The sequence below is a fragment of the Corvus moneduloides genome, chromosome 3 (genome assembly GCF_009650955.1).
Source record: "Corvus moneduloides isolate bCorMon1 chromosome 3, bCorMon1.pri, whole genome shotgun sequence".
NCBI classification, from domain to species: Eukaryota; Metazoa; Chordata; class Aves; order Passeriformes; family Corvidae; genus Corvus; species Corvus moneduloides.
In genome coordinates this window covers 6336936-6361528 of record NC_045478.1, presented here as the reverse complement: position 1 = coordinate 6361528, position 24593 = coordinate 6336936, and the positions used below count along the sequence as shown (strand labels likewise).

The 24593-nt window shown below is 40.7% G+C and overlaps 2 protein-coding genes across 3 annotated transcripts in view; both read right to left on the bottom strand.

Annotated features, from left to right (window-relative positions):
• Positions 1 to 1188: 1188 nt before the first annotated feature.
• Positions 1189 to 15076, bottom strand: LOC116441747 (adhesion G protein-coupled receptor F4-like). The gene is made up of 9 exons (XM_032104021.1): positions 12782 to 15076; positions 9530 to 9631; positions 9120 to 9156; positions 8819 to 8979; positions 7538 to 7819; positions 5454 to 6818; positions 4532 to 4573; positions 4392 to 4451; positions 1189 to 2159 (listed from the first exon to the last, which is right to left on the bottom strand). The coding sequence occupies exons 2-9, from the start codon at positions 9605 to 9607 to the stop codon at positions 2154 to 2156; spliced, it is 2031 nt and encodes a 676-aa protein (XP_031959912.1). The 5' UTR covers positions 9608 to 9631; positions 12782 to 15076; the 3' UTR covers positions 1189 to 2153.
• A 151-nt stretch (positions 15077 to 15227) lies between these two features.
• CD2AP (CD2 associated protein) overlaps positions 15228 to 24593 on the bottom strand; it is a 78318-nt gene continuing 68952 nt past the window's right edge. For both annotated transcript variants that reach the window (XM_032104022.1, XM_032104023.1), the window contains 5 exons: positions 21199 to 21314; positions 20299 to 20385; positions 19483 to 19667; positions 18701 to 18764; positions 15228 to 17528 (listed from right to left, as the gene is read on the bottom strand). In XM_032104022.1, coding sequence (XP_031959913.1) covers positions 17487 to 17528; positions 18701 to 18764; positions 19483 to 19667; positions 20299 to 20385; positions 21199 to 21314 — 494 coding nt within the window. In that variant the 3' untranslated portion in view covers positions 15228 to 17486. The remainder of the gene's footprint in view (positions 17529 to 18700; positions 18765 to 19482; positions 19668 to 20298; positions 20386 to 21198; positions 21315 to 24593) is intronic.

The following is a 24593-nucleotide window of genomic DNA, read 5'->3' as shown; positions in this document are numbered from 1 at the left end:
CACTGGGGGTTTTCAGGTCTCACCCCTTTGACAAGCAAGGTGGAACAGCTCCAGTCAAGCTCCTGCACATCAAGGGGTCCAACTATCCCACACAACACTGACATTTATTAAGCTGTTGCTACACAGATAATTTGGGAAACTGGCAGAATTCCAGCTCTGGTGATTCCCTCTCCTCAGCTGCAATTAAAGCTGGGCTGTCAGCCCATGGCATTCAGAGAAATACCAGTTTACAGCCTGCAAAAGACAGCTACAGCTTTCACCCCTCAAATATACTTATTCATGAAATGCTCCTGCATAGTTTAAGTTTGGGGAATTAAAAATAGAAGTTCAGTGCTCCTCCTCGTCCTGGACCATGAACTGGTTCTCTGTAAAGCTCCCCTACCCCTGTTATTTTTAAATACCTAAATGACCATAAAACACAGGGGAAAACAGTGATATGTGCCAGGTGCTGAAAATACGCACCACGCTTCAAGCACATTTTGATAAACAGCAAATGAAACAGATTCCTTTCATGGTGCTATTGCAGGGGCAAGACTCCTGCTGAACTTCCTGTGATTCTGGAGGGGATGTCTATAATATGGGAAGCCTCATCCAAGACTACCTGTAAATTCCCCTCTTGTAACAGACTGGTTTAACATGCACACATGAGAGGAGGGCAGGTGCTGGGCTGTGACAAGTTTTCTTAAATTTTCAGGTGCTGTAAAAAAATTCCAAACATTTCATTAATAAAATAACATCAAGAAGCAGACCTTGGGGTCTTTTAAAAGTTGTTTCAGCAGCACATAAACCCAATTTTACCTCTGTTTGAATAAAGCTCTCCAACATGCAGATGGGCTGTGTGAAGGGAGCAGGGATGGGCTCCTGTAACAAGATCAGAGTCAAGAAGAAAGAAGAGAGGAAGCAACAGAGGCCTGAGGAGAAGAAATGCCCCATGGCCCTCCAGACCCTCCTCAGCTGCTCCCACCAGAACATCTGGAGGTGGGTTTCTCCATGCCAGGGCATTTTTTTCCCTCTTCAGTAAAGGCTTGTTGATGACATTAAACCGTGTTATTTTTCTTAAATCTTCTATATTTCAAATGTATGTGAAGCCACATGGGTTTAAGTGATTTCTGATTTGAATAATACCAGCTAATACTGCAGGGCATTTATGTACATTTTTGGTAGAGAAGGATAAGTACCACTTCTTACAAACAATGACAAAATTTCAACTTTATTTTCATTTCCATCAATTTCTCCTAAGAAGAGCAATAATGTTTCTATCAAAGCCTTCATTAGAAAGGGTTTCTCATACCAAGGACAGATTTTCTAATTAAATTTGACACACCATCTCATGTGGAGAAACAATTCCCTTTGTTAGGACATTGCACAGGAGATGTCCATCCATTTGATTCAGCTCTGATGAGTATTCCAAGCTTGCTTTCCCACATCTAAAGGGGGAAACTGATTATTTGCAGAGTCCTCTTTCTTGTTTATCTCTGCCACTGTCTTGCAGGACAGGAAAAAGAATGAAAAATTCTGTCCTGACACATCAGAAAAGGGCTTTGTACAGTTCCTCTGACACACAAGTACTGAGATGGAGACAACAAATACTGGGAGGGAGAGAACAGCTGCAATGCAGAAACAGAATTGTCCATCAGTCTGGGAGGATGAATGGAAATTATGAATACAGTAGCAACAGATAGAATTAGTTTTGCTGGAAAGACAGCCAAAATCAGCTAGATAATGCTCAACATTTGTACATCACATGAAAAATTAAATAATTTTAGAACAGCTCCACATACTGTACAGCTCCTTATTGCACTGACAAAAAAAAAGAAAAAAAAAGAAAATAATAAAGAAATTGAAGCACTGAAATGGCAAACGAGGACAAACTCTCCTCACAGCAGTTTTCACAAAGGTGAGAAACAAGCTTTACGTTTCGGCATGTTTCCTCCAAGGGTTGCAGGAACACTGATGGTTTCCTGCTCCTGACAGCAGGTTCAGGGCCTTTTCTCTTCTGGTTTTCATGATGATTCCCATGGTTGTGCTCCCAGACAGTGCTGTCCATGCTCTGAGCTGGGGAGGCTCCTCAGCTCACCTCAAACCAGCATTTCTCTGCAGAAGTGCTCCTTTTCTTCTCGCTGGTCAGATCCACTGAACACAACAGTCCACTGCTAGGACTAGGAGGGAAAACAATCAGGTCAGATTAAAAGTACCATCTGGGGAGGTGGAGGGTCCATTTAAAACAGGATGGGCCTCAGCATCCTGTGAGAAACACCACAAAATGGTCACCTTAAAATGTGACCTACAGGAAAGGCTCCTGCAGGTCTGGGGAAACTCAGATACCTGAAGCAAGAGTCTGCATAACCCTTCCAGTGTTTTACATTGACCATTAAACCCCCAGATACACAGTTCCATTTTGGACCTCTCACTTCAAGAAAGACATTGAGGGGCTGGAGCGTGTCCAGAGAAAGAAACAGAGATGGGGAAGGGGATGGAGCACAAGTCTGGTGAGGAGCAGCTGAGGGAACTGGGGGGGCTCAGTCTGGAAAAAACGAGGCTCAGGGGGGACCTGCTGACTCTGCACAACTCCCTGACAGGAGGGTGCAGCCGGGGGGGGTCGGGCTCTGCTTCCAGGGAACAAGGGACAGGATGCGAGGAAATGGCCTCAAGCTGAGCCAGGGGGATTTAGATTGGATGTTAGGAACAATTCCTTCACCAAAAGAGTGGTCAATCATTGGAAAAGGCTGCCCAGGGCAGTAGTGGAGTCACCATCCCTTGCAGGTATTTAGAAGTCATGTAAATGTGGCACTGAGGGACATGGTTTAGTGGTGGGTTTGGCAGTGCTGAATTAATGGTTGGACTCGACCTCAGAGGTCTTTTCCAACCTAAACAATCCTACAATTCAGAAGCTCTCTGAAACAAGACTTTTTTTTTTTTTTAAACAATCATCTTGGGTGTGACAAACTTCCCCAACTCTAATGAGTCAAACTCCATGTTTACATCCAAGTTTACAAAAGTGGATGACTCACATCTTTCCCCTCTGCTATGCCACAGTAAACACCTACACGTGGTTTCTTCCACACAGGAGAGTGACAACATCGACCCAAATTCCTGGGCACACATAGCCATGGTTTCCACATCAAGTTTTGCCCAGTAAGATCACTCAGTACATTTATCAAATGTTGCTGAGTCATGGGATTAGTGACATTCCCATCTGTTATTTCCAGACTATTATACTGATGGTGTCTTGAGAGAATTTTAACTTTCCAACTTTCAGTCCTGACCTAACACCTGTGAAACATCTTTACTGGATCTTCCTGGATCTGTAAAAGAATTGTAATCTAAAAGTTGCACAGTCTCTCCTGCCCCAGATGACCCAAATGCTGGTTTCAGAGGGGAGGAATAGTTGGCTTAACCCCTCTATTTTCCCCTCATAAACGAAGAACATTTGAACACTGTCACTGGAAGATCTCTGCAGCTTTCAATACAAGAATCATAACTGAGCAATAGACTGGAAAAAAAGCAAGGAAATTATTTTGCCTGTGTCCAGACTGGACTGACACAGGTTTTTTTTGGGAGACAGCAGGAGCACTGCAGGTAATTCTTGAGACACCTAAAGGGGAGGCCCCTTTATAAATATTGTGTGAAACCACTAAAGCCTTGGTACCAAAAGAAATCTAAGGCCAACAGACAAAAGTTTTTCAGTAGAGGTAGGAAACACCAACTCAGTAATGTCAACACATAAATTCTGTCAAAGTTTTCATAGGAATCTTCTAAAACACAGTTTGTTTCCTTAAGGTTTAAACATTGCTTTTAATGAATTGTTCTGATATTTAAAAGAACCTCAAGCTCTCATGAGTGCACATCAGTTAGCACCAGACACCCTGTCTGGGCTCTGTGTGGTTTCCATCCCTCAGCTGAAAGCAGAACAATCCTCTGATATCCTAAAGCAGCCCTGCTGGCACACAGATCCATATTTTTGTGAAAGCAGCAAACAGGTCAAAATATTGGGATTTTAGATTCTTAATTCCATTCCTTCATTATCCGGAGACCTTAAAGTAAATCTAATTCCAATATGGAGGAAAAAAAGTCACTTGCATTGTCTACCTAACAGGCTTTGACATCTGCAGGTGAAGAGATTAGATTAAAATACCACTGTTAACTTTGTAACCACAGCAGTAGGTTATGTAGGAGTCACAAAAATCTATCGATTGCCTCTTCTGATATTTAGATGCTTAATATCCTGAGCAGACTTTTGAGATACCTGTGTGTCCTTCAGCAAGAATTTGCCTTTGAAAAATGTTAAACAGTGTAAGACGTAGCAGATGGCTCCATTCTTTCCACATACAAACAAGATAATTTGTAAACTGGTAAATTAAGCCATTAATGGGAAAATAAATAAACTTTACCTTTTCTAGACCCCACTTCTGCCTTAATGAAAGGCAATTCATCCTTATGGCTTCTCTTGTCTGCAGATTTAAATAAAAAAATATTAAAGGGAACAGTTTCTCAGGGTGTAGAAAATGTTCATATAATCCAGAATAAGTACCTTTCTGTCCAGAAGTGTCCCAAACAGCAGGATGAAGAATCCCTAAGAAATTGCAAAACCAGTTAACAAAATCAGCATAACCACATGATATTTCTTAAGTGTTTCTAGATGTCCTTTTGTTAAGGAGAGATCTCATCAGCTATGATTCAGGTAACAGCAATGCACAAAATGGGTTTATCCACCCAGGTCACGTGGGCTCTCTGGGAACATCAGGAATGGATATAACTTGTCTTAATCCTAACTATGAGCTGGACTGATGGGTAACAAACCAGGACTTTCTCAGCCCACTCAGTGCAGCCTGAGCCAAGAAGAGCTAAGGCAGACTGGGTGTGCAGCAGTGCATCAGGTAGCACTGGGTGTTTATGCTGGTGAGTTAATCAAAACCATGGAATCGGTCATGGAATAGAAAGGTTTGGGTTGGAATTGGCCTAAAGATCATCCAGTTCCAACCTCCTGCCATGGACAGGGACGCCTTTCACTAGACCAGGTTGCTCAGAGCCCCATCCAACCTGGTCTTGAACACTTCCAGGGATGGGGCAGCCACAGCTTCTCTGGGCAACCTATACCAGTGTCATCTTCAATGGCAAATGGGAATTTTCTGTGTATTTGTTAATCAGTAAGGATGAAACATCTTTGCAGTTATGGACGTTACCTGGTAGATTTTACATTTAACAGAAATTCATCACCTTAATTCTTCATCCCACTTCAAACCAGACCAGCTTGTTCCATTACCCATCTGCACCTACACCACCAGCCCGAGATGCCTCGTGCGTGTACCATGGGAAAGCACTGAGTGGAAGGGAAAGCTGAGATCCTACTTTTCATGCACAGCACGCACTGCCAGCCCCTCTTTGATCTGGTACCTTTATCCTAGGCTTAAGGTCTGAGCACACACACTATTCCCCAGTGTCCCAGAGTTTACCTGGAAGGCATTCAGCAGTGCAAATGTGATGTGGAAAGCCAGAGAGCGGCTGTCGATGATCGTTGCTAATCCAAACCCCCAGGTGAGGCCCAGCAGAGGTGTCAGAAGGGCGACATTTTTGCTGACCCGGATCATGCTGCTCAAATCTTGTGACTTGCAGCCTTCTCCAACAGAGGATCTCCCAGTCTTCACCACAACCACGACCACGACGATGAGATTCACAACAATGATGCTCAGGGCAGGTACAACAAAGGCCAAAAGGGCGTTTGTCTCATACCAATTGAGCCAGCAGGCTCCACTCCTTAAATAGCCATTTTTTGGTTCAGTAATAGCAACAGTGAGGATAGATATGACCAAGGGACATCCATATCCAATAGAGAATGCTGCAGCTAGGAATACAGATCTTGTTATCTTCAAAAAAATTAATAATAATCCATAGAGAATCAAGAGGCCCAGGGTAAACATCCAAAAAAACAAGGCAAGATAGAAAAAGTGAAGGAAAAAAGTGGCTGCCACACACAGCTGGTAGTTCAGGTTTGTATTGTGCACAACGGCTGCCAGGATGAACAGAACATCAGCGACGAGAAGCGAGGCAGCAATGTTGACCAAGCAGAAGTGGCGCATGTAGGTTATTTCAGTTTTCGTGACGTGATGCCAGACCACAGCCTCGATGACCAGGCAGAGGACCAGGCTGAAAATGGACAGGCCCAGGCCCACCCACGTGATGTAATCCAGCACCGAGCTCCGCGGCGCGGCCGGGGACATCAGGATGGAGAAGGATCTGTAGGTGCGGCGCCGGTGGGCGCAGACGCAAACCACGGTGGTGACGTTGTGGGCCCGCAGCTCGCACGCCCGGGGATCCCAGCGCCGCTCGGCCAAGTGCCACCCCACGCACTGAGCCCCCACCTGCCTCAGCTTGTTCAGCTTCTCAAAGGTGAGCAAAATATTCTGGAGCTCCTCTGGCAGCGACACTGACAGCACCATCCCGTTCACAAAATGGGGGTCCAGCTGGTTGCTCTCCAGGATGGCTCCGAGTGTTGGAAACGCAACGCTGATGGCTTTGGAAGCCCTGGGCAACCTCAGCAGCTCTTCTTCTGGAATCACCATTTGCCCAGTGATATTGCCTGTGCTATTGAACTCCATGGAAAAGTCAAAGCTCTTTCCTGAAGTGTTTCTGTGTATGCTGTAGCCTTTGGTAGCGATGAAGGGCTCCTGGATACTTTCTGACCCGTTCCTTATAAGAAGTTTCCCAGCAAATAAATTCACTGAGTCCAGTAATATTGAACCAGCATTTCTGTCCTTTACAAAAGCCCAGTTGGAAATGATGGAGCTGTTCAGAATATGGTTTGCTATTCTGCTGTAGCTCTGAAACAAAAAGCAAGGTATAATTTATTTTTTTTTATGTTAGAAGAAACCAATTATTTTTCTACTGGCAGAGCCTCCAAAAAGGCTCATTTAACTCATGAGTGATTTCTATAAAAGGAATAATCCTTTTGATAATATGTTCTCATGATCCATCCCAGTCAAACCCAAACATCTCATTACTAGAACTGTCCTATCCTCTTCATATCCTACACCAAAAGGTGATTGAAGAAGTAAATATAAAGCAAAAAGGACACCCTTAGTTCTATTCCAGATACTGACCCATTGTGCATGTCTGATTTACACCACCCTCCCTGTATTTCTTCCCCGACTCTCTGATTTCTGAGTTCATCAGAGAAAGATCTCAGTGTTGTACAACACATGACAACACAGCTGCAGGTCAGCACCTCGAAGGCTGCCTTCCCTGCAGTGTCATACTTTAAAAATTAATTCTCCCTACTTCTGTTATCCCATGCCTATAACAGCACTTCCTGAAAACTTTTGCTTTTAAAGAAATTTAATTCCACAGTCTATTTTCATCACACATGAATAGGTCAAACAGTTTCTCTGACAACAAAATATCCCACTCTGGAAACCCTTTCCAGGTGATCTCCATGTGACTTGCAGCCACCACTTCATTGGACAGTGGCTATAAATACAAAATACTTGTGGGTGCTCTGTAAAGCTCCGAAGCACCTCCCAAAGCCAATAAAAGTAAATACCTTCATTTTTCCTCCAGTGACATTCTCTGATAGCAGCAGGGAAATCTTCTTTAGCAATTCCACTATATCAGCAATGTTTCCTGGGATGGCTGGTGAAGACAGGATATCTGGGATGATGCACGAAAAATCAGCTTGGCAGCTGTGATTCCCAGCACCAAAATATTTTGCTCCATCTCCAGGCTTCCCATGCCCTGGCTTCCCTTCTCCTACAAAAGGAAGATGTTCTCCAGCACCACCACTGTGTCCTCCAGAGCATGGTAGGAGTTCACTTTGGGATATCCTCTGGAGGGAGGAAATAGATTTGAGACAATTAATGAAAAGAATGAAAATGAAGCCGCAGCTACAATCAGGCAAGAGATGCAGTGTTGGGTGTGCAGAGAATGTCCCGGCTGGACTGAAACCCAAACCAAAGCTCACCTGAGAAGAATATCATGCTTATACTATACACATGAAGGAAGGGGAGAGAACTAAATGCAGTGTCTTATTCTTGAAGTGAAATGAATAAGGATCTTGCAGCTGAGGAGGATTTGTCATAAATCATCTGATTATTACACACATTGGTGTTGTTCTTTCCTCGGGTTCATCCTTCTGTGTTCTTATCTTGGATTAGATCCACATGAGGAACACCAGACAAGTCAATAAGGCAACTTTGTTTCTGAATTATGTTCCCACACAAGAATTTCCCAAATTTATTTCCTATCACCTGATTTAATATTGTGAAAGAACTAGAGCAAGGTCTGATGAGGAGTGGCTGAGGGATCTGGGAATGTTCAGCCTGGAGAAAAGGAATCTTGGGGGGACCTTATCACTCTTTACAACTATCTGAAATGAGGTAATAGTGAGGTGGGGGTCAGGCTCTTCTCACAGCTAACAAGTGACAGGACAAGAGGACATACTCTCAAGTCACATCAAGGGAGATTCAGATTGGATATTAGGAAAAATTTCTTCACTGAAGGGGTGGTCAGGCATTGGAACAGGCTGCCCAGGAAAGTGGTGGAATCACAATCCCTGGACGTGGGATTGTGTGGAGGTGGCACTTGAGGACATGGTTCAGCAGTGAACATGGTGGTGCTGGGTTAATGGTTTGACTCAATGATCTTAGAGGCCTTTTCCAACCTAAACAATTCTTTGATTCCATGAAGTCAGAGCTTGTTATCAAAGTATTCTGTGTTTTAGGATCCCATCTCCCTTTGCTCAAGACTGAAAGCACATGGAACGAGGGTCTGTCTTTGCAAGAATTTACAAACACAGGCCAAAGTCAGTGCACAACTGTTTTCTCACCTGAAAAAGGGACTGAACATCCAGGCTTGCACAGGCATCTGACAGCATTTGCCACTTTCTGTCTTCACAGACAAAGCTTGTCTCCCCATGGAAGGAGGGAGGGCAAGGCTGAATACAAATTGCTCCTTTATCTTGGCAGGGAATGAGATTAATACAGGCATCTGGAAAGTAAACCAAGCAGATACTGTTACAAGGTGAAAGAACAGCATACTGTGGTCCTTGTGAGTAACAGCGGTGTAAAGTATTGATAACTGAAAACATCTCACAAAGATTAACCAAGGCACATAGTTGGTCACTGTACCTTGCTCATCACCAGTCTTTGATTCATTACTGAGAATCTGAAAAATAAGAAGTGGAATGTAGAGTGAATCTTTACATAAATAAATAAAAGATGACTCCTTGGTACAAACCAGAAAGGGTTTCAAGAGGAAAACAGTCCTTTTGAGGTCCAGAATGCAGAGCTTGTGGCCCTTTGCTCATTCAGACCAACTGAGAACTCTCTATTTAGTCTGTCATGAAGCCTTCAGCTGGACCCTGCTACTGAAGTGACACTCTGAGCTCGTGCACAGGGTCTCAGATGAGGAAGTTGTTTATGATGAGGGTGGTGAGGCACTCGCACAGGCTGTCCAGAGAGGCTGTGGCTGCCCCATCCCTGGAAGTATTCAAGGTCACTTGATGGGCATTTGAGCAGCCTGGTCTAGTGGAACTTACCCTGGGAGTGCTGTGTGGCACGGCCAGGAAGAAGTGCACAGCCCAAAGGAGCAGACAGTGGATCACCCTCACATCCATCCCCACACATTTGCTGCTTTCCTCCTGGAAAAAAAGATGTTAAAGAAGTTTAGACATCTCTGTTTCCACTTTTTGAACACAGTCTGATTACGAGCAAAAAAGCAGCTAAACCTATGCCAAAGACTGTCCTTATTGGGCTTGCAAGGTGATTTTCAGACATTCATAATTTATCACCTTTACTGCAAATTATTTGTGGACCCTTTCTCAGAAAAAAAAAAAATAAAATCTGTCCTACACTGAAAGCTACTGCATTAATAATTTACTACAAACTGCAAGCTGGAGAGCTTATTAAATCAGTTCAGCCTGTGGGTCCCTTTTGAAGTGATTTAAGACAGTCTCATCTTCACCAGGCTCAATGGTCTGCTCTCCTTGGGCAGTTCCTGACATGTGAGTAGGAAACATGGGCACTCAAGGCCCAGATATCAAAATCTGAGGAACAAGGACCAGACTGAAGTAGAGTTATTTCTTTTGCAGAAGGATTCAGACCTCTATTTCCTCCATGACGTTTCCCATGGTCCTTGGTAAAAGCTAAACATCCTGGGATGCAACAGGACATGTTATGTTCCAGGCGTATTTGTTGGAGGAAAATAATCCAGCAAAGGGAATGAAAGAAAAACAACATGATACATCAAATCTGATTATTAGATGCTAGACATGTCCAAGGCAAAAACAACAGCTGCTGTGGGTTTAGAAGAATTGAGACACTGATCTTCTATCACCATAAGTAGATTAAGTAACTTCCTAAAAGAAAAAGAAAAATAAAATGCATAAAATTCATTGAGCTGGAACACTAAAGCAAGAAACAAAGGCACAATGGCAAAACAGGGCGACAGCTGATCTCAGGAGATGGCAACATGAAAAACCTCATCAAATTACCATGCCTTGAGAAGAGCCACTCATTTTTCCCCCAACACAGACTGATCAGCACAGATGATGCTCATCAGAAGCAGAAGGGCTCCTGCACTGATAGAGCAGAGATGTGTTTTCCCATCCAGAGGCTCCAGGCTCTCCCATCTGACAGCATCAAAGGCCCAGGCACAGAGCTGGCTGCCCCTTTCATCTGTGATGCTTGTCCACTGTGCTATGTTTTTAGATCTGTAGGTTTATTACTTAATTATGAAATCATCATAAAAGTAAGAGCTCAACTGATGCACTGAATTTCTAAGGTAGCTCCAAAGGACAGTCTTGTGCCAGCCTTTGAATTCAAATGTTAACATGAAAGGCATTTTCTGGCTTAAAAGCTAGCAGCCATTAGCTCATCTAAGGAAATAAAACAGATATGGAGAAGGGAACCAAAATACTTGGATTGATATTGCCAAAGAACAGGAAGTGGCTGGGAAACACCTGCAGGTCTGAAGTGAAAGGCTGCACCAAATTCTTTTCCAATTTCTGCAGTCATGAAATGTTTATTGTGTGCTCGTAGTCCTAATTCCAGTTCACAGCTCGGAATCCTTGAGCTCATCGTGCCTCACTATTAATTAATTCACATTCATTTTGCATTTAATCACCAGTGGAACTCCACCTAGGGCTGTTACCTGTGAGTGAGGCAGAAATCTGGGACATCTCCAAGTATCTCGGGCTCACCGAGACAGCGGCACCTGCCAGCAGTGAAACACTGAGCTCACTCAGCTGCATTGTTTGACTCATCCTGGAAACCACCCAGTCCCAGCACTGCAAGAACCTGCCAAGGCAACCCCTGTGCAGCTGGAGAAACTTGGGGCAAAACAAGCAAGACAGCAGCAAGCCACTGTTACTTTAGGGAAAAACATAGATGTAGTGACACAGGGACACGTGAAAGCCTATACAGAGAGAGGATGATTTATCTGTTATCCTAAACTATCTACTGCCAATAATCCCTGCCTTCTTAAGAAGCTGTAATCATGATACTCCTCTATTCCAGAGCTTTCTGCTCCATCAGGACACAGGTACATGAGCAGCTGAGGTGTCAATACTGTCTCATGTGAAAAGGAGTTTCTAGTAAGGGGACACTTCCACATGCAGCTCAGAAGACTGTCCCCAGCTGATGATCCTCCTTCTCCAGTTCATTTCAAACCCCTCAACACAAGGAAAAGAACAAGGAGAGAGTGGATGGACAGTGGTTACAAGAGAACAAAGAGCCTCTTAAAACAGGAAAAAAAAAAAAAAACCAAACCAACTGATCATGAATTTAAAAAGTAATCCATATGTTGGTTAATGCTCACAGCCTTACATTCAAATCCCGTAGTCTGACTCCTGTTGATGTAAAATTGGAAGTATTTTGTAAAACCCTACAGAACTATCCTCCTTTCCTCTACCCCAAGCATATTCTTGATACTGGAAGGATGCACTCCACAGCAGCCTGGCATAGCTACCAGAGGGATCTGTCCAAACAATGACAACTATGGGAGTTACACCCCCCACAATGCTGGACCCAGTCTCTGGCCAAAGGGTCCTTCATCACCTGGAGTCACTTCTCTCCCCTCTCCACTACTCCAGAAAACAAACTATAGTTTACAGAGAAAGGGGTCCTACACAAAAAAATTACAAGTACACTTTTTACAAAATTAAGATTTACACTGACCTTGCAATAATTTGCTAGAGAAATATATTTTACCAAACACTACAAACTTGCAACTTTAACATTTTTTAGAAGTATTAAACCCAGTATTACAGAACCTAATCTATTGGGTTTTGAATGGCCACATGGCTTGCTTAAAACTCAATAAACCACCATAACATGATAACCTGCCACTGCTACCAAGCAAGTTAAGGCTGCAGCAGGAGGCTTTAGTGTTCACATGATCATCCAAGGATAAAAGGTAAAGTTCTTAGTTCTCCAGAATGGTATTAGTTATATTTTTAAAGGAATAATAGTTGGAAAGCATGGATTTAAGTGAAGCAAGTTCTAAGAGGAGAGTAATCTTTATATATAGCCATAAGAAAACTCCAAATTTCTTAAAAGTGACAACACTGATTAGAGACCAATTACAAAGCTATCAGGAAAAAAAATCAGAGGTTAATTATGAGATCTAATTATTTTCACAGATGTAAAGAGAATATAGAACTGAGGAAAGTGCAAAGTAAAGACAGCCTTAGCAGCTAAATGCATTTTAGATTATGAAGGAACCAATTCCACAGACCACTGATAATTCTCCAGCAGCTCTGAAATAATGGACGTTCTGTGGCAGTACTCACCGTTTTCAGAAGTCTAGGGTCTACTGTGAAAAGACTTAACCCAGCCAGGGACCCCAAGGTCTCAGATGTGACTGTCTAACCACTCATCTGCTGCCATCCTGCCCCAGTCTCACTCTCAGTCTTACCCAGCCCTGCCTGGGTGCTCCAATTCACTTGCAGTTTTTCCATGAAGAAATAACGTTGGGCATCAGCTGCTTCTTTTCTTGCCTGACTGGACAGAGGCTGAGGAACCTGCAGATGAAGGTATTGCACTGCAAAATGACAAAACACGTTACAAACACACCCACAAAACTGCCAGATTGCCACCTCTGCCAGGAGTCCACAGGGATGAGTCACACCTGAGTGGTTAGTGCCCTTCCTCTGGGTGGAGGCAGCAGCTTCTGCTCTCCTGTATTTCATAGAATGGCTTGGGTTGGAAGGGACCTTAAATACCATCCAGTTCCAACCCTCTGCCATGAGCAGGAACACCTTCCACAGTCCCAGCTTGTTCTAAGCCCTCTTCAACCCAGCCTTGAACACTTCCAGGGATGGGGCAGCCACAAGTTCTCTGGCCAACAATCTTTTAAAGACCTCAAAATATCAATTGTGAAAATCTGCTCAAGTTAATTCATTATCCTTCATAATCCAAGAGCACACTACTGACAGCACCTTGTGCAGCTAAAAAGCTCAGTGGGCAAGTAATAACCTTTTGTTCAGGGCTACCACATCATAAGGGGTGACAGATATCTGCTGAACATTGTGCCATGGTCACTGTTGACTCTCACCTCCAAGAGCCAGATTTCCAATATCCAGAAGTTTACAGCAAGTGGTTTATCACTACAGAAGAGCAATTCCTAACACTCCTTCACACAGGACTGACTTGGAAGAGCTCTGGTCACTGATTTTTTTTTTTCTACATTCCTGCAGTGTTTGCTGTCATTTTTCCTGCTGTCACAATTCCAGCCAGTCCTCAGTCACAGGCATGTCTCCAGTTTTAACCTGAAGATAGGGATTATTTACTGTTCTGCTTTGATACAGCCAGCCTCCCAGCAGGATCAAGTAGGAATTTAGGCAGGCACAATTGGGCACAGACAACACAACCCACCTGGGAAGGTTAAATTATTTGTACTTGATGCAATACCAGATAGAGGTCAATTAGGAAAAAAAACCAAAACAACTTTTAAGTAAGAAAGACCAAAAACCAGATCATGTCAAGGTACGGACATGTTTCAAAAGGCTTCTAGCCCATGTCACCTGGAGCTGTGCTTCTACACACTCCCTGAACCTTTACTGTGATGGCAAAACTGAATGCCCTTGATTCTCAACACATCCTCAACCTCAAGAGTCCTCTGAAGGACACAAAGCCCAGCATCCTGCAACCCTCAGACACACACACGGCTTCTACCAGAAGGAAGCTGTGAGAATCTGGGCTCCCAGGGGGCTTGGAAAGAGATTGAGACCATGACTCCCAACAAAGAGGGCACTCCAAACCCCGACCCCAGCAGCATCAGCCTCACACTTTGCAAGCTGGTTGGGGTTATTTGTGTTCCTCAGGTACACATAGGGAGGGGTTCGTCTTCTCAGCACTTGCAAAATCCAATTACCCAAGACCTCCAACCAGCTGCTTCAATGCTGTGCTCACTACTTGCTTTCTCAGAGATCAGAAACATCTGATGCATCTCAGCAGCCAAAAGACAGCTGTGAAAACCTGATTTTACCATTTCCTTTGGAAAGAGTAATAGCAGACTTGTGCTAACTTATGCCTTTAACGAATACAAGTTATTTCTTTAGAAGTTCAACAGATACTTTGCTACACAATTCAAACCTTGCAATAATCGTTAAGTTTCCATAAGAAACTTCACTGCCATTAATATTACTGAAAAAAGTCATCTTTGTGGAAAAAAAATCAAGTAAGTAGACCGGTAACTTTCCTTTAACTATGCCTTGTGTGCTACCAAAAGATTTTTAGAGAATCTTAAGTTGAATAAAAACCTCACAGTGAAAAACACCCTTCTGCTGTTCTGTTCTTCATGTGCCTTTTCCCTCCTGCATATCCCTATTAAAGATGCCATTCCCTCAGTCTCCAGTTCTTCACTATATACTTCAGAAGGGATTCAAACACACATTTATCGGTGTTACTGAGTGGCAATAGCGATCTTAAAAAATGCCTCTGAAGATGCACAGTAAGGTCACCTCAATATGGGCCAAGAAGAAAAAAAGGGGGAATGAATAGATCCTGAGAAGTTAAAGATTCCCAGTTATACCTGCAAAGAAAAACATCAAGCTTTTCAACTGTTTGGGTCCTAAGCCACCCTGACAGACAGAGCCAGAGCAGTGAGTAAATGGGAATCTGAAAACTTTAAAGAGGGACTATATAAATGCTTTGCTTCCACCCCCCACACTCCTCCTTGCAAAGAATTTAATGGCACACAAAACACTCCTGAACAGAACTGAGCAAACGTTTGAAGAGGTTTTTATACTCATTTTATTTGCTGAGTTTGGATAGCATGCATCATTTTACAGCACCAGTAGACAAGTCAGTGAAGCACACAGCTCTTAGGAACTCGTACTGTGGAATGTCTCCAAAACCATTACCCTCTCCCCCTCCACTCCGGTATCTAACACTAGCTGAAGACAAGACAGACACACATCAGGGCAATTTCTTTATGGCTACAAATACTCATAGCAGCGATTTTTAAAGGAGGGTTTATTAAATCAAGTCATTGCACTTGGGTCATTTATTGCTATAGCAAACAAAGGCGATTAAATAATAAACACCTTTCCACTTGTGACATTAACTGATTGTCTTGTTCTGTTCATCCTCTACAAGCTCACACACAGGCACCACTTCTGCAGAACAACCCCTTCCAAGATTTGTTTCATGCTCCAATCATAGTGAAGAGCTTGTACAACAAAATTTGGTACTCCATTAGACTCAATTCTTGGTTTTCATCACCTGCTTTACAGGTATGAACTCCAGGCAAGAGTTTAGTGTCTGACAAGAAGCACATGATTCCTCAATTCATTTGTGATGCACTTGGGCAATTCAAAGTTAAAAGCATTAAGAGTGAATCAGCTTATTAGCAATTTGACTAGCAAATATTACTCAATACCTGCATAGTGTATTAATCAGGTTTCAATCAGATCTCATGAACTATTTGAATCAGTAATAGACAAACATCCGCCAAGTGACTTTTTGACATTCATATTTTATGACAAATCAACTGTGGAAGAAGTACACTCTCAAGAAGTAACACAAGTGACATACTGAATATAGTAATTACTATATTTATGACTGCTCCCATGAAGAGAAGCTTAATTACTTTCTTTTATTGGTGAAGTTGCCAAACTATGTGGCATGTTTTTGCCTTTTTTTAAGTTATAGCAGACCTAAAGGAGATGAGCTGATTACTAAGAGAACTAATGCATTTGACTGGCTTTGTAAAGCTGTATGGTTTTCAATTCTTTAATCAGACAAACCAGCAATAAATATCGTCTCCCATCACTTCACATGGTATTTGTGTATTATTCTGGTGCAAGTTTTGAGCCCAGGGGTTAAAGATAATGGTAATCCACAAGATCTCAACTTCTTTTCCATAAAGTAAAGACACCGTCTTGGACACCAGGACAATGATGTCACAGCAATTGTTCCAATCACACATTAAAATACAAAGATGTTACTAAGTTTAGAGGTACGCAATATACTGAGAAAGTTTATGGCATAAATATATAAATATTGAGAGCTTTTGAGAGTATCAAAGTTCCAAAGGGATTTATTTGGAGATATATTATAAACAAAACCTGACAATTGTAAAAACAGATCAAGATGCATATTGAACCACCAGAAAGACTGATGACTTCAGAAACACAGACGTACAGATGCTGTGACTTAAGGTTTACTCTTTCATGCTGTATACTGTAATATTTTAGGCACAACAGGTTGAGTTAAGACTGGACTCTTTGTTTCTGTATTCCTTGCATTTTATGGTTATAACAGTTAATTTTGTCATGATTTCATGATTCAGTCCTAAATCCCTTTTTTAATCCAATAGTGCAAGTGACAAACCGTTCTGCTGAACTACTCAGATCAGGTCATTCAATCTCTCTACAATGCATAGGAGTTTCACCTGCTTCATTGCACTAACAAATTCCTATCTCATTACTCAACTTATGAACAGCATAGTATTAATATTCTCACTGCAGACAGGCACAACAGCTTAACCCTGGGTAAGACTGCCAAAATTATACAAATATCATATATTCCCTTTTGCATGTAGGGGAAAAGTAGTGACTACAATTACGATACAGTTATTCCATCCCTTTCAACAGACTATTTTACAGATTAGTTGCAAAGACAAATCACCCTATTTATAGTATAGATCTCTTTAAAAATTAAGCTACAGGTATTCAATAAAAATCTATTAAGAATTCCCTCTCCTTTTTATACAGATTCAGTAGTATTTTCAAGCAAACCAAAAAAATAAGGTCTGCAATTCCAGCACAGTAAGAAATAAGGCCTCTTTTATATTGGCAAAAAAATTACATCATTATTCTTTTTTGTTTTCTTATCTCTCTGAATATAAGACTATATTCCTTTTTTTTTTTACTATAGTTTTTCTTTAAGACTGTAGAACACCAGCATCCATTATAATGAAATAAGAGTCAGTTCTCCTTGTGTTCAGCTTTGAATTCCTGGCGAGTTAAAAATACTGAGTCCATAGCTGTCTCATGTAGACATCACTGCTTTCTTCAATTTTTCTATTTCAAGCTGCAAAAATGGACATTTTGAAAAGAAAGTCAGTATTAAAGTACTTATAAAGTCTTCAGAGCTTTCACCAAAGTTATAACCTTTACACTTCAAAGACACTTAGGTATTGCACCACAGAAGCATTGACAGCTCAGCATTTACAGCTGATTTTCTACCACTATATTGCTAAACAAACAGGAATTTGAAATAATTTAAAATGTGACTATAGTTCTGGTATAATCTTTTTAAAATAAATAAACCTGTCTGTTTTATAAATCAGTTTATCTGGATAAACTCTGAAAAAAGCAGTCAAAGCTGGGTTATGTAATCACTTGCCATGTCCCCACGTAATGCTGCACCATCACCTCAGAGTAACTGCCTAAAACAGCCTTCATGCAAAACACTGCCTGGATTCATTTGTATTTCTAGAAACGGACTTAGAGGACACCTGGAAGTTACCTCCTCTTCATCTCCACTGCATATTTAAAGCATCTTCATTGATTGCTTTAGAGACACATTGAAGAGAGACCCACCAGAACTTTCTCTCGTGTCTCAAGTAGTTTTGTAGCCAGTAAGATGTACTATTTCACAAATAAAATGCCCTTTTGTACCAGACTGAAATAACTTCCTACAATGAGCTCATCCTATTAACTACTTAATGGCATCATATTGCACTGCAGGTAGTGTTATTCATCAGTAAATTGAGGAATGGTGTTTATTCATAAGTAAGTTTTTCAGACGCATTCTGTTCTTTTGGCAAATCATCCACACTTAATATTTGAACAATTCATCAAAAATTTAGAGAAATTTACTTATGCCCTGTTTTTCTTTTGATTATCTAAATTAAATAGGTCTTTCAATCTTACAAATGCAAAGTTAGTAACTGTCTCTCTTGGAACTTGTCCAGTTGGACATATTTCTAGCAAAGAGCAGAATTCCAGCAACACTAAACCAAACTCCCATCCCAACACCCACACATACTGTTACAAATAATATTCCAGAAAAAGAAAGCTGAACTTGGACCTTCTCTATAGATCCAGCTGCCTCATGAGGTATTCATTTAATCACAAACTAAAACAGCAACACAAAAAGAGACTGAACAGGTTTGTTAAGACTTTCCAGTGACATCAAATCCCAGAACAAAGCCTACACACCCTTAAACTACTCCTGCCCTCCCAAAGTGGTAACATTACCTCCAGATTGCTTCGCAACAGCTTCTCTTCTTCCAAATCCTTCTTTAGTTTTTCCAGTTCTCTCCTAACAGCAGTTAAGACAGAAATAGAAGTTAGAAGGGAAGAAGAAACTTCACATTACTGAGGACAGGATGCACAAGCCTTGTTTAAATTTTACAAGTGAAATTCACATAACCAGGCACATGCCCACCAGTGAACTGTTACTCACATCTGTTGGACCACAAGATTCTACCATCCCTCAACACTTCTTACCTATTGCTATTCACCTATCCCTAATTTTTAATCCCAATTTTAAGGAGGCTACTTACTTTAAAGTTTGTGCTGTTATCTGGAAAGTTGAATTTAAGCTAAAATAACCTGAAATAACCTGACAACCTCTATACAGAGAACAAATTACTTAGAATAGAAGGTTCCTACCAGTCATGGCAAGTACTTGTGCACAGTGCTACACATGGCCTGAACATGTACTTATGTTATTACCACAAAAAATTAACTACTTCTCCTTACAAAAAAAGCAGACTGTTTAATTCTTTCAAAAAGATGTAATGAATGCAGGAGTGCAAAGTAGGAGGGAAAAAATGCGTACAAATTCCCAAGATACTCTGACATCAAATTTGTACATATTTACGACATTTAGCAGGATCAATTTCAATAGAAAATATCTGAATTAATGTATTAATATGGTATTAGGATGGAGTAGTTCTTATTTTAAAGTCTGGCATTAAAGACATTTGTAAGATGTCTATATAACATCTCTGCAGTTTGAAAAAGGAAATATTTACCCATGTTCTTTCTTCAGTGCATCTACTAAACCCATTAAATCACTAATCTGAGTCCTGAGCTCTTCCACAGAAATTTTTTCATCATCTGTTTCTCCTTTAAGTTGGAGGTCTCCAGGCAAAAAGTCGAGTATGACAGAACTTGGTCTCTGAGATGAAGATGGAATCATTGGGCTGAATGCAGATGGCTGAAAAAATAAATCAGTAGAAAAATAAGAAGTGAAATCTTTATGAACTGAACACTTACAGCACACAGGTTGTACCAGGATGGGAGCTAAACATGTATAAGTTCCCTTAATTTTCCATCTAGAAGGTACAAAACAATGTCCAGCTCAAATGGATTACTGGAGTATATGAGATAATTACTTTATACAGCTCTTAATTAAGGATTTACCTGAGGTTCCTGTAGTCACTAAAAACAATACTGACACTGCAGTCCTCTACACTTCAACAACAACAAAAAAAAAAAGTGATTCAATGGATCCCACCGGATCATTATAAACAAACTTTTGTGCACTTTGCTGATCTGCTCAGTTGTTCTGTCTGTCAGGAGACTAAAGGCTGAGCAGACAAGGAACTTATTTGGGAAATACCACCTGACACGACAGTTCTCATCAGAACTCACGCACTTTGAAAGTATAAATGAACTTCAATACTAAATTTTTTACTATGAAGTTTTACTAAATGACTCAGCTCACTTGTACTTAAATACAAGCACTGGCATTTAGATCGTGCATCAACCTGTACTGGAAATGCAAGCAGGATGAACAGAACCACCAAGCTGCCTGGTACTCCTCTGGCTCCTTGATATCATCATACCTTCTTTGCTTCAACTGGCTTTGGTTTGGCACTTTCTTCTTCTTTCTGCACCTTCAAATTTTTTTCTGGACCCACACTTTGACTTGCCTGGTAAACCATTCATAAAGCATGAAGAGGTTTTCAGAATTAAAAAAAAGAAAAACCAAAATTAAAAGTAAATTTAAAAAATCTTTCACGTTTCTAAAAATGCAATAGTAAAGGGAAAAACCAAGTAACTAAACTGAAATTGCTAGACTAGCTGATTTTTCTGTCCCTGACAGTCAGAACTTTCCTTCCCCACATCCAGCTGAACTTAAATCAAACACAGGAAACTTGGGCAGGATTTTCAAGCATATTTGCAATACTTAAGTCTGATGCTTTTGGGAGCCTGTAGGTGCTTCCATAAAACATAAATGGGCAGTAATTGTAGATGGTAACTGGCATGACTGAACTATACAACATCCAGTGACAAAAACTGATTTCAAGGACTCTGTACCACCTGCTTCTCATTGTCTGCCAACCTCACATCAGCACTAAGATCACAAGTCCCACATTACAGTAGCGTTACATTACAAATTTATAGTGGCCAATTGTCAAAGTCACTAAAGACACTTTCAGACCTGTGTGTATGTACAACTCTTATTTCACCATCAGTGATGCCAGAAGAGCTGAGTATTTCCTGCAGCAACACCCCATGGAACAGAAAGACTCCTTCGGCTGCAACACAGTTCCAGTTGTTTCTCTTACATTCACTTCCCTGCTGGGAATGGATCTCCCTCCACACAAAACCTATAGGAACTGAACCTCTGCAGCATTTTGCTCTCACATAAATGGCTCACAAGACTGCTCCCCAGTGCAGTCCTGTTTCCTGGGAAGTTAGTTCGTAGATCCCTAGTCAGAGAACACCCCCAAAATACTCACAGGACTACTGCTATTGAAACGGGAAGGCAGCCTCCTACCAGGCATCTTGGGCCGGTTCGCAGTCGGGTGTGACAGATTATCTGAGGTAGCTATTACATCATCAAAGCTTAACACATCTACAAAAAGATTAAAACAGAGACCACCATCAAGACCAAAAGGTTTTGCTGTGTTCTTTTCATCTCTTTTTTCTAACTTGGGGACAAAAAAAAATTATCAGAATTCTTACTGTTTTGAGGATTTTCACCATATACAACACATAAAACAACAGCATGACTGACATGTCTGGGAAATCGTATTTTCCCCCTTGAAAAAAATTAAGAGTTAATTCAACTGGAATTTAAATTCAAGTCAATTTGTGTGAACAGAAGAAATGCTCTAGCAACATGGCAGCATCTGCAGAAAATATATTTATTACTTTTTCTAAGAGCTGCCATATTCAGCTACTCGAGAGCATATTTTCTTGTCACTGAACTTGCATGAAAAGCATGAAAATGCAAGTTTAGTGACTAAGACAAAAATAAAAGCAACATGGTAAAGTACATACTGGTGTACACCACACACTGGTGAAAGCTAACAAGACATTAACTGCACCTACTTCTGTGCAGGGGAGTTTTTTCATATACAGTATCTAAAGATAATACACAACTTCATAAAGTCTTTAATAAAACATTTCAAAACTATACTCTTGTACTTTATTCAATTACACAGAACTCTTTGTTCTTTAATCTCTTTATGCTCACAGCTCTAGGTAAACTCTCTCTCAGATCAGCAGAAATGTTTTACGTCCTCTAGGAAGAGGCAACTTGAGGAAAAAAGTTATTAATAGGAAGAAGTGACCACAACTAGCCTCAGTAACATAAGTATTTCACCTAGTTAACGACAGGACTTAACCTTTTCTCCACAAAAATAAATATACTTACCTGGCAACAGATGTTTAGTGAGATTGAGTTGTGGTTTTTACTTCAGCATTGAAATAAGATTACAGTTACGATATATCATTTACAACCCAAATTCATCACTTATTCTATAGACTGTAACTAAAATGTCACACAGTATTTAGTAGAGGCACCACAAACAACATTCAAGGTTTTGGGTTTGATTTTTTTTCATGACCTCTGATTCTTACCCAACATTATGATTTAGCAAACAGAACCTATGATATCTCTTTTCCTACGTTCCCATTAAAGATCAGATAAGAAAAAAGCCTTGGGTACAACTGAGCCAGACCATTCATACCCCTTCAGTGTCTGGATGACTTAAAATCATCTTATTAATGCAAGTTTTACTTACACATTGTCAAAGCTAATTTATACCTGTAGGTACTAAGTTTTCCACTGAATGTTTTAATTGATTTTAATGTGTTCTCTGCATTAACATCCTTGAAAGCCTTAGAACATTCAGCTCTTTTGGACAGCCCTGATCAGATCTACTTCATCACCCATTCCTTTATTGCACTATCTGTTACCAATCAGTTTTGCTGCTTTTTACTTCTATTCAAGAGAATGTCAAGACAGTCTTTTGCAATCATGCAATCACACCTGCAATTAAACAAGCAGGGGAGCAAAAAAAAGAAGGAAGAAACAGAAGAGTGATGAATGGCAAGCTGCTGATGGAAAAGAGGATGAGGGAGAAATAAATGAGGAGGGATTTCTGTTCTAGTCTGTGCCAATAAAATATTTCATTTAATACACTGCAAGCAACAGTGACCAAGGGGTCATCTTCACGGTCTTTACCTCAATTATCAGTAATCCCAGCCTAAGAACCTGTCAGAGCCACAGAGTGGTTTGAGTTGGAAGGCACCTTAAAGATCACCTCATTCCAACCCCCTGGCATGGGCAGGGACACCTTCCACTAGACCAGGTTGCCAAAGGGCAAATTAGGATTTATGTTAGTTAGGCATCACTAAAAAGGTAACAAGAAAAACATTTATGCCTTTTTCCCTCATCTCAGTAATTTCTGACTTTAAATGATCCTTCTTTTGTCATTTCACAGAAATGACAAATCATTTGGCAAGAAATTTAAGTAAGAATTATAAATTTAGTTGCTATTATGATTGTAATGCCAGTCCTGTCGCCACAAACAGTAAACATCAGTCATATTAAGAATATATTAAGAAAAATGTTAAGTTTGAAAAAAAAAAAAAAAAATCAATCACAATATTTGACAAGGCTTGAAGACTGCTACAGCCCTGAACTGTGTATTATTTAAATATAGATGGTGGGATGATACCAAAAAGCCAAGGATTTTTTCCATATTTCTAAGAGCTTCTAAAGGAAATTGTTACACCTGAGAGAATTGCTCAACGTTAAGATTTTGCCGGCAGATTCCAGTCAGAGGAAATTCTGACTGCACTTGAATTTTTGTTTTTACTTTTCCAATTTATTGCTTTGGTATAGGGAAGAAATTAAAACACAGGTTGGTGGGGATTGGGGTTTGGGTTTTTTGGTGGTGGTGGTAGGTTGACTGGTTTTACTGTGGGCTTAGGGAGTTTATTTGATTGTTTTTCTTTGTAAACAGCATTTTTAGTTATTTTAGAGAAAATTAAACCAATAAACCATTAAACCAATATAGATACTGATGAAACCCACTGAAAGATTCCAGTCTACATCCATTTCAATCAATAAAATGATTTATCAATTAAGATTCTTACAGACAGCCTGTGAGCAATTGTTAATGGAAGTCCCACCATAGTGCCAGAAGAGCAGTACCACACATCTAGGGATACTCCAGGTCAAAGAAGGACTTCATGGCTGAGCAAGAGCACCTTTCTTTCTAAGAAGATGAGTTAAAGTTACATAGGACAGACTATTAGAAATGTCTCTTCTGCAATCTTACCATGGATCCACCACAGATCTGTTGGGAGCTTTGACAGGTACAATTAATGAGAGGTTTTGTTAAAATTTGTGAATACTCCTAGTGCATTCATAGCAGTTTGTCTTAAAAAGCCTTCACAAAAAGAAGCAAAGATGAAGGGTGGCTGAAGAAATTATGGTTCCACCATCTCATGTGGCTGGGGTTTAAATACCCATGATAGAAGTGAAACTTATCCAATATTTTAGAAGATGAGAACTCACATTAATCTGTGGAGAAAAAAGATGGCACCCCTTCTCCTATTACTCATCTTGCTGAGATTTCACCCCACAAATTTAGGGGACAGATATAAGCTATAAAATATTTAAGTGCCCAAAAGCTTCATGATTGTGTTACTTGTGTGTGCAGAATGATAAAGCCATTCAACCTACATACACCAGATGTGCTAAAGGTGCTGAACACATTTCACTACAAACAAACACTAAGTCTGGCTTATCAATAGCTCATTTGTAAATTTTTTCTTACTTTAGTCCCCACCAATTCCTAATGGAAAAGTCTAGTTAAAGTAACTTCTTTAACAGCTG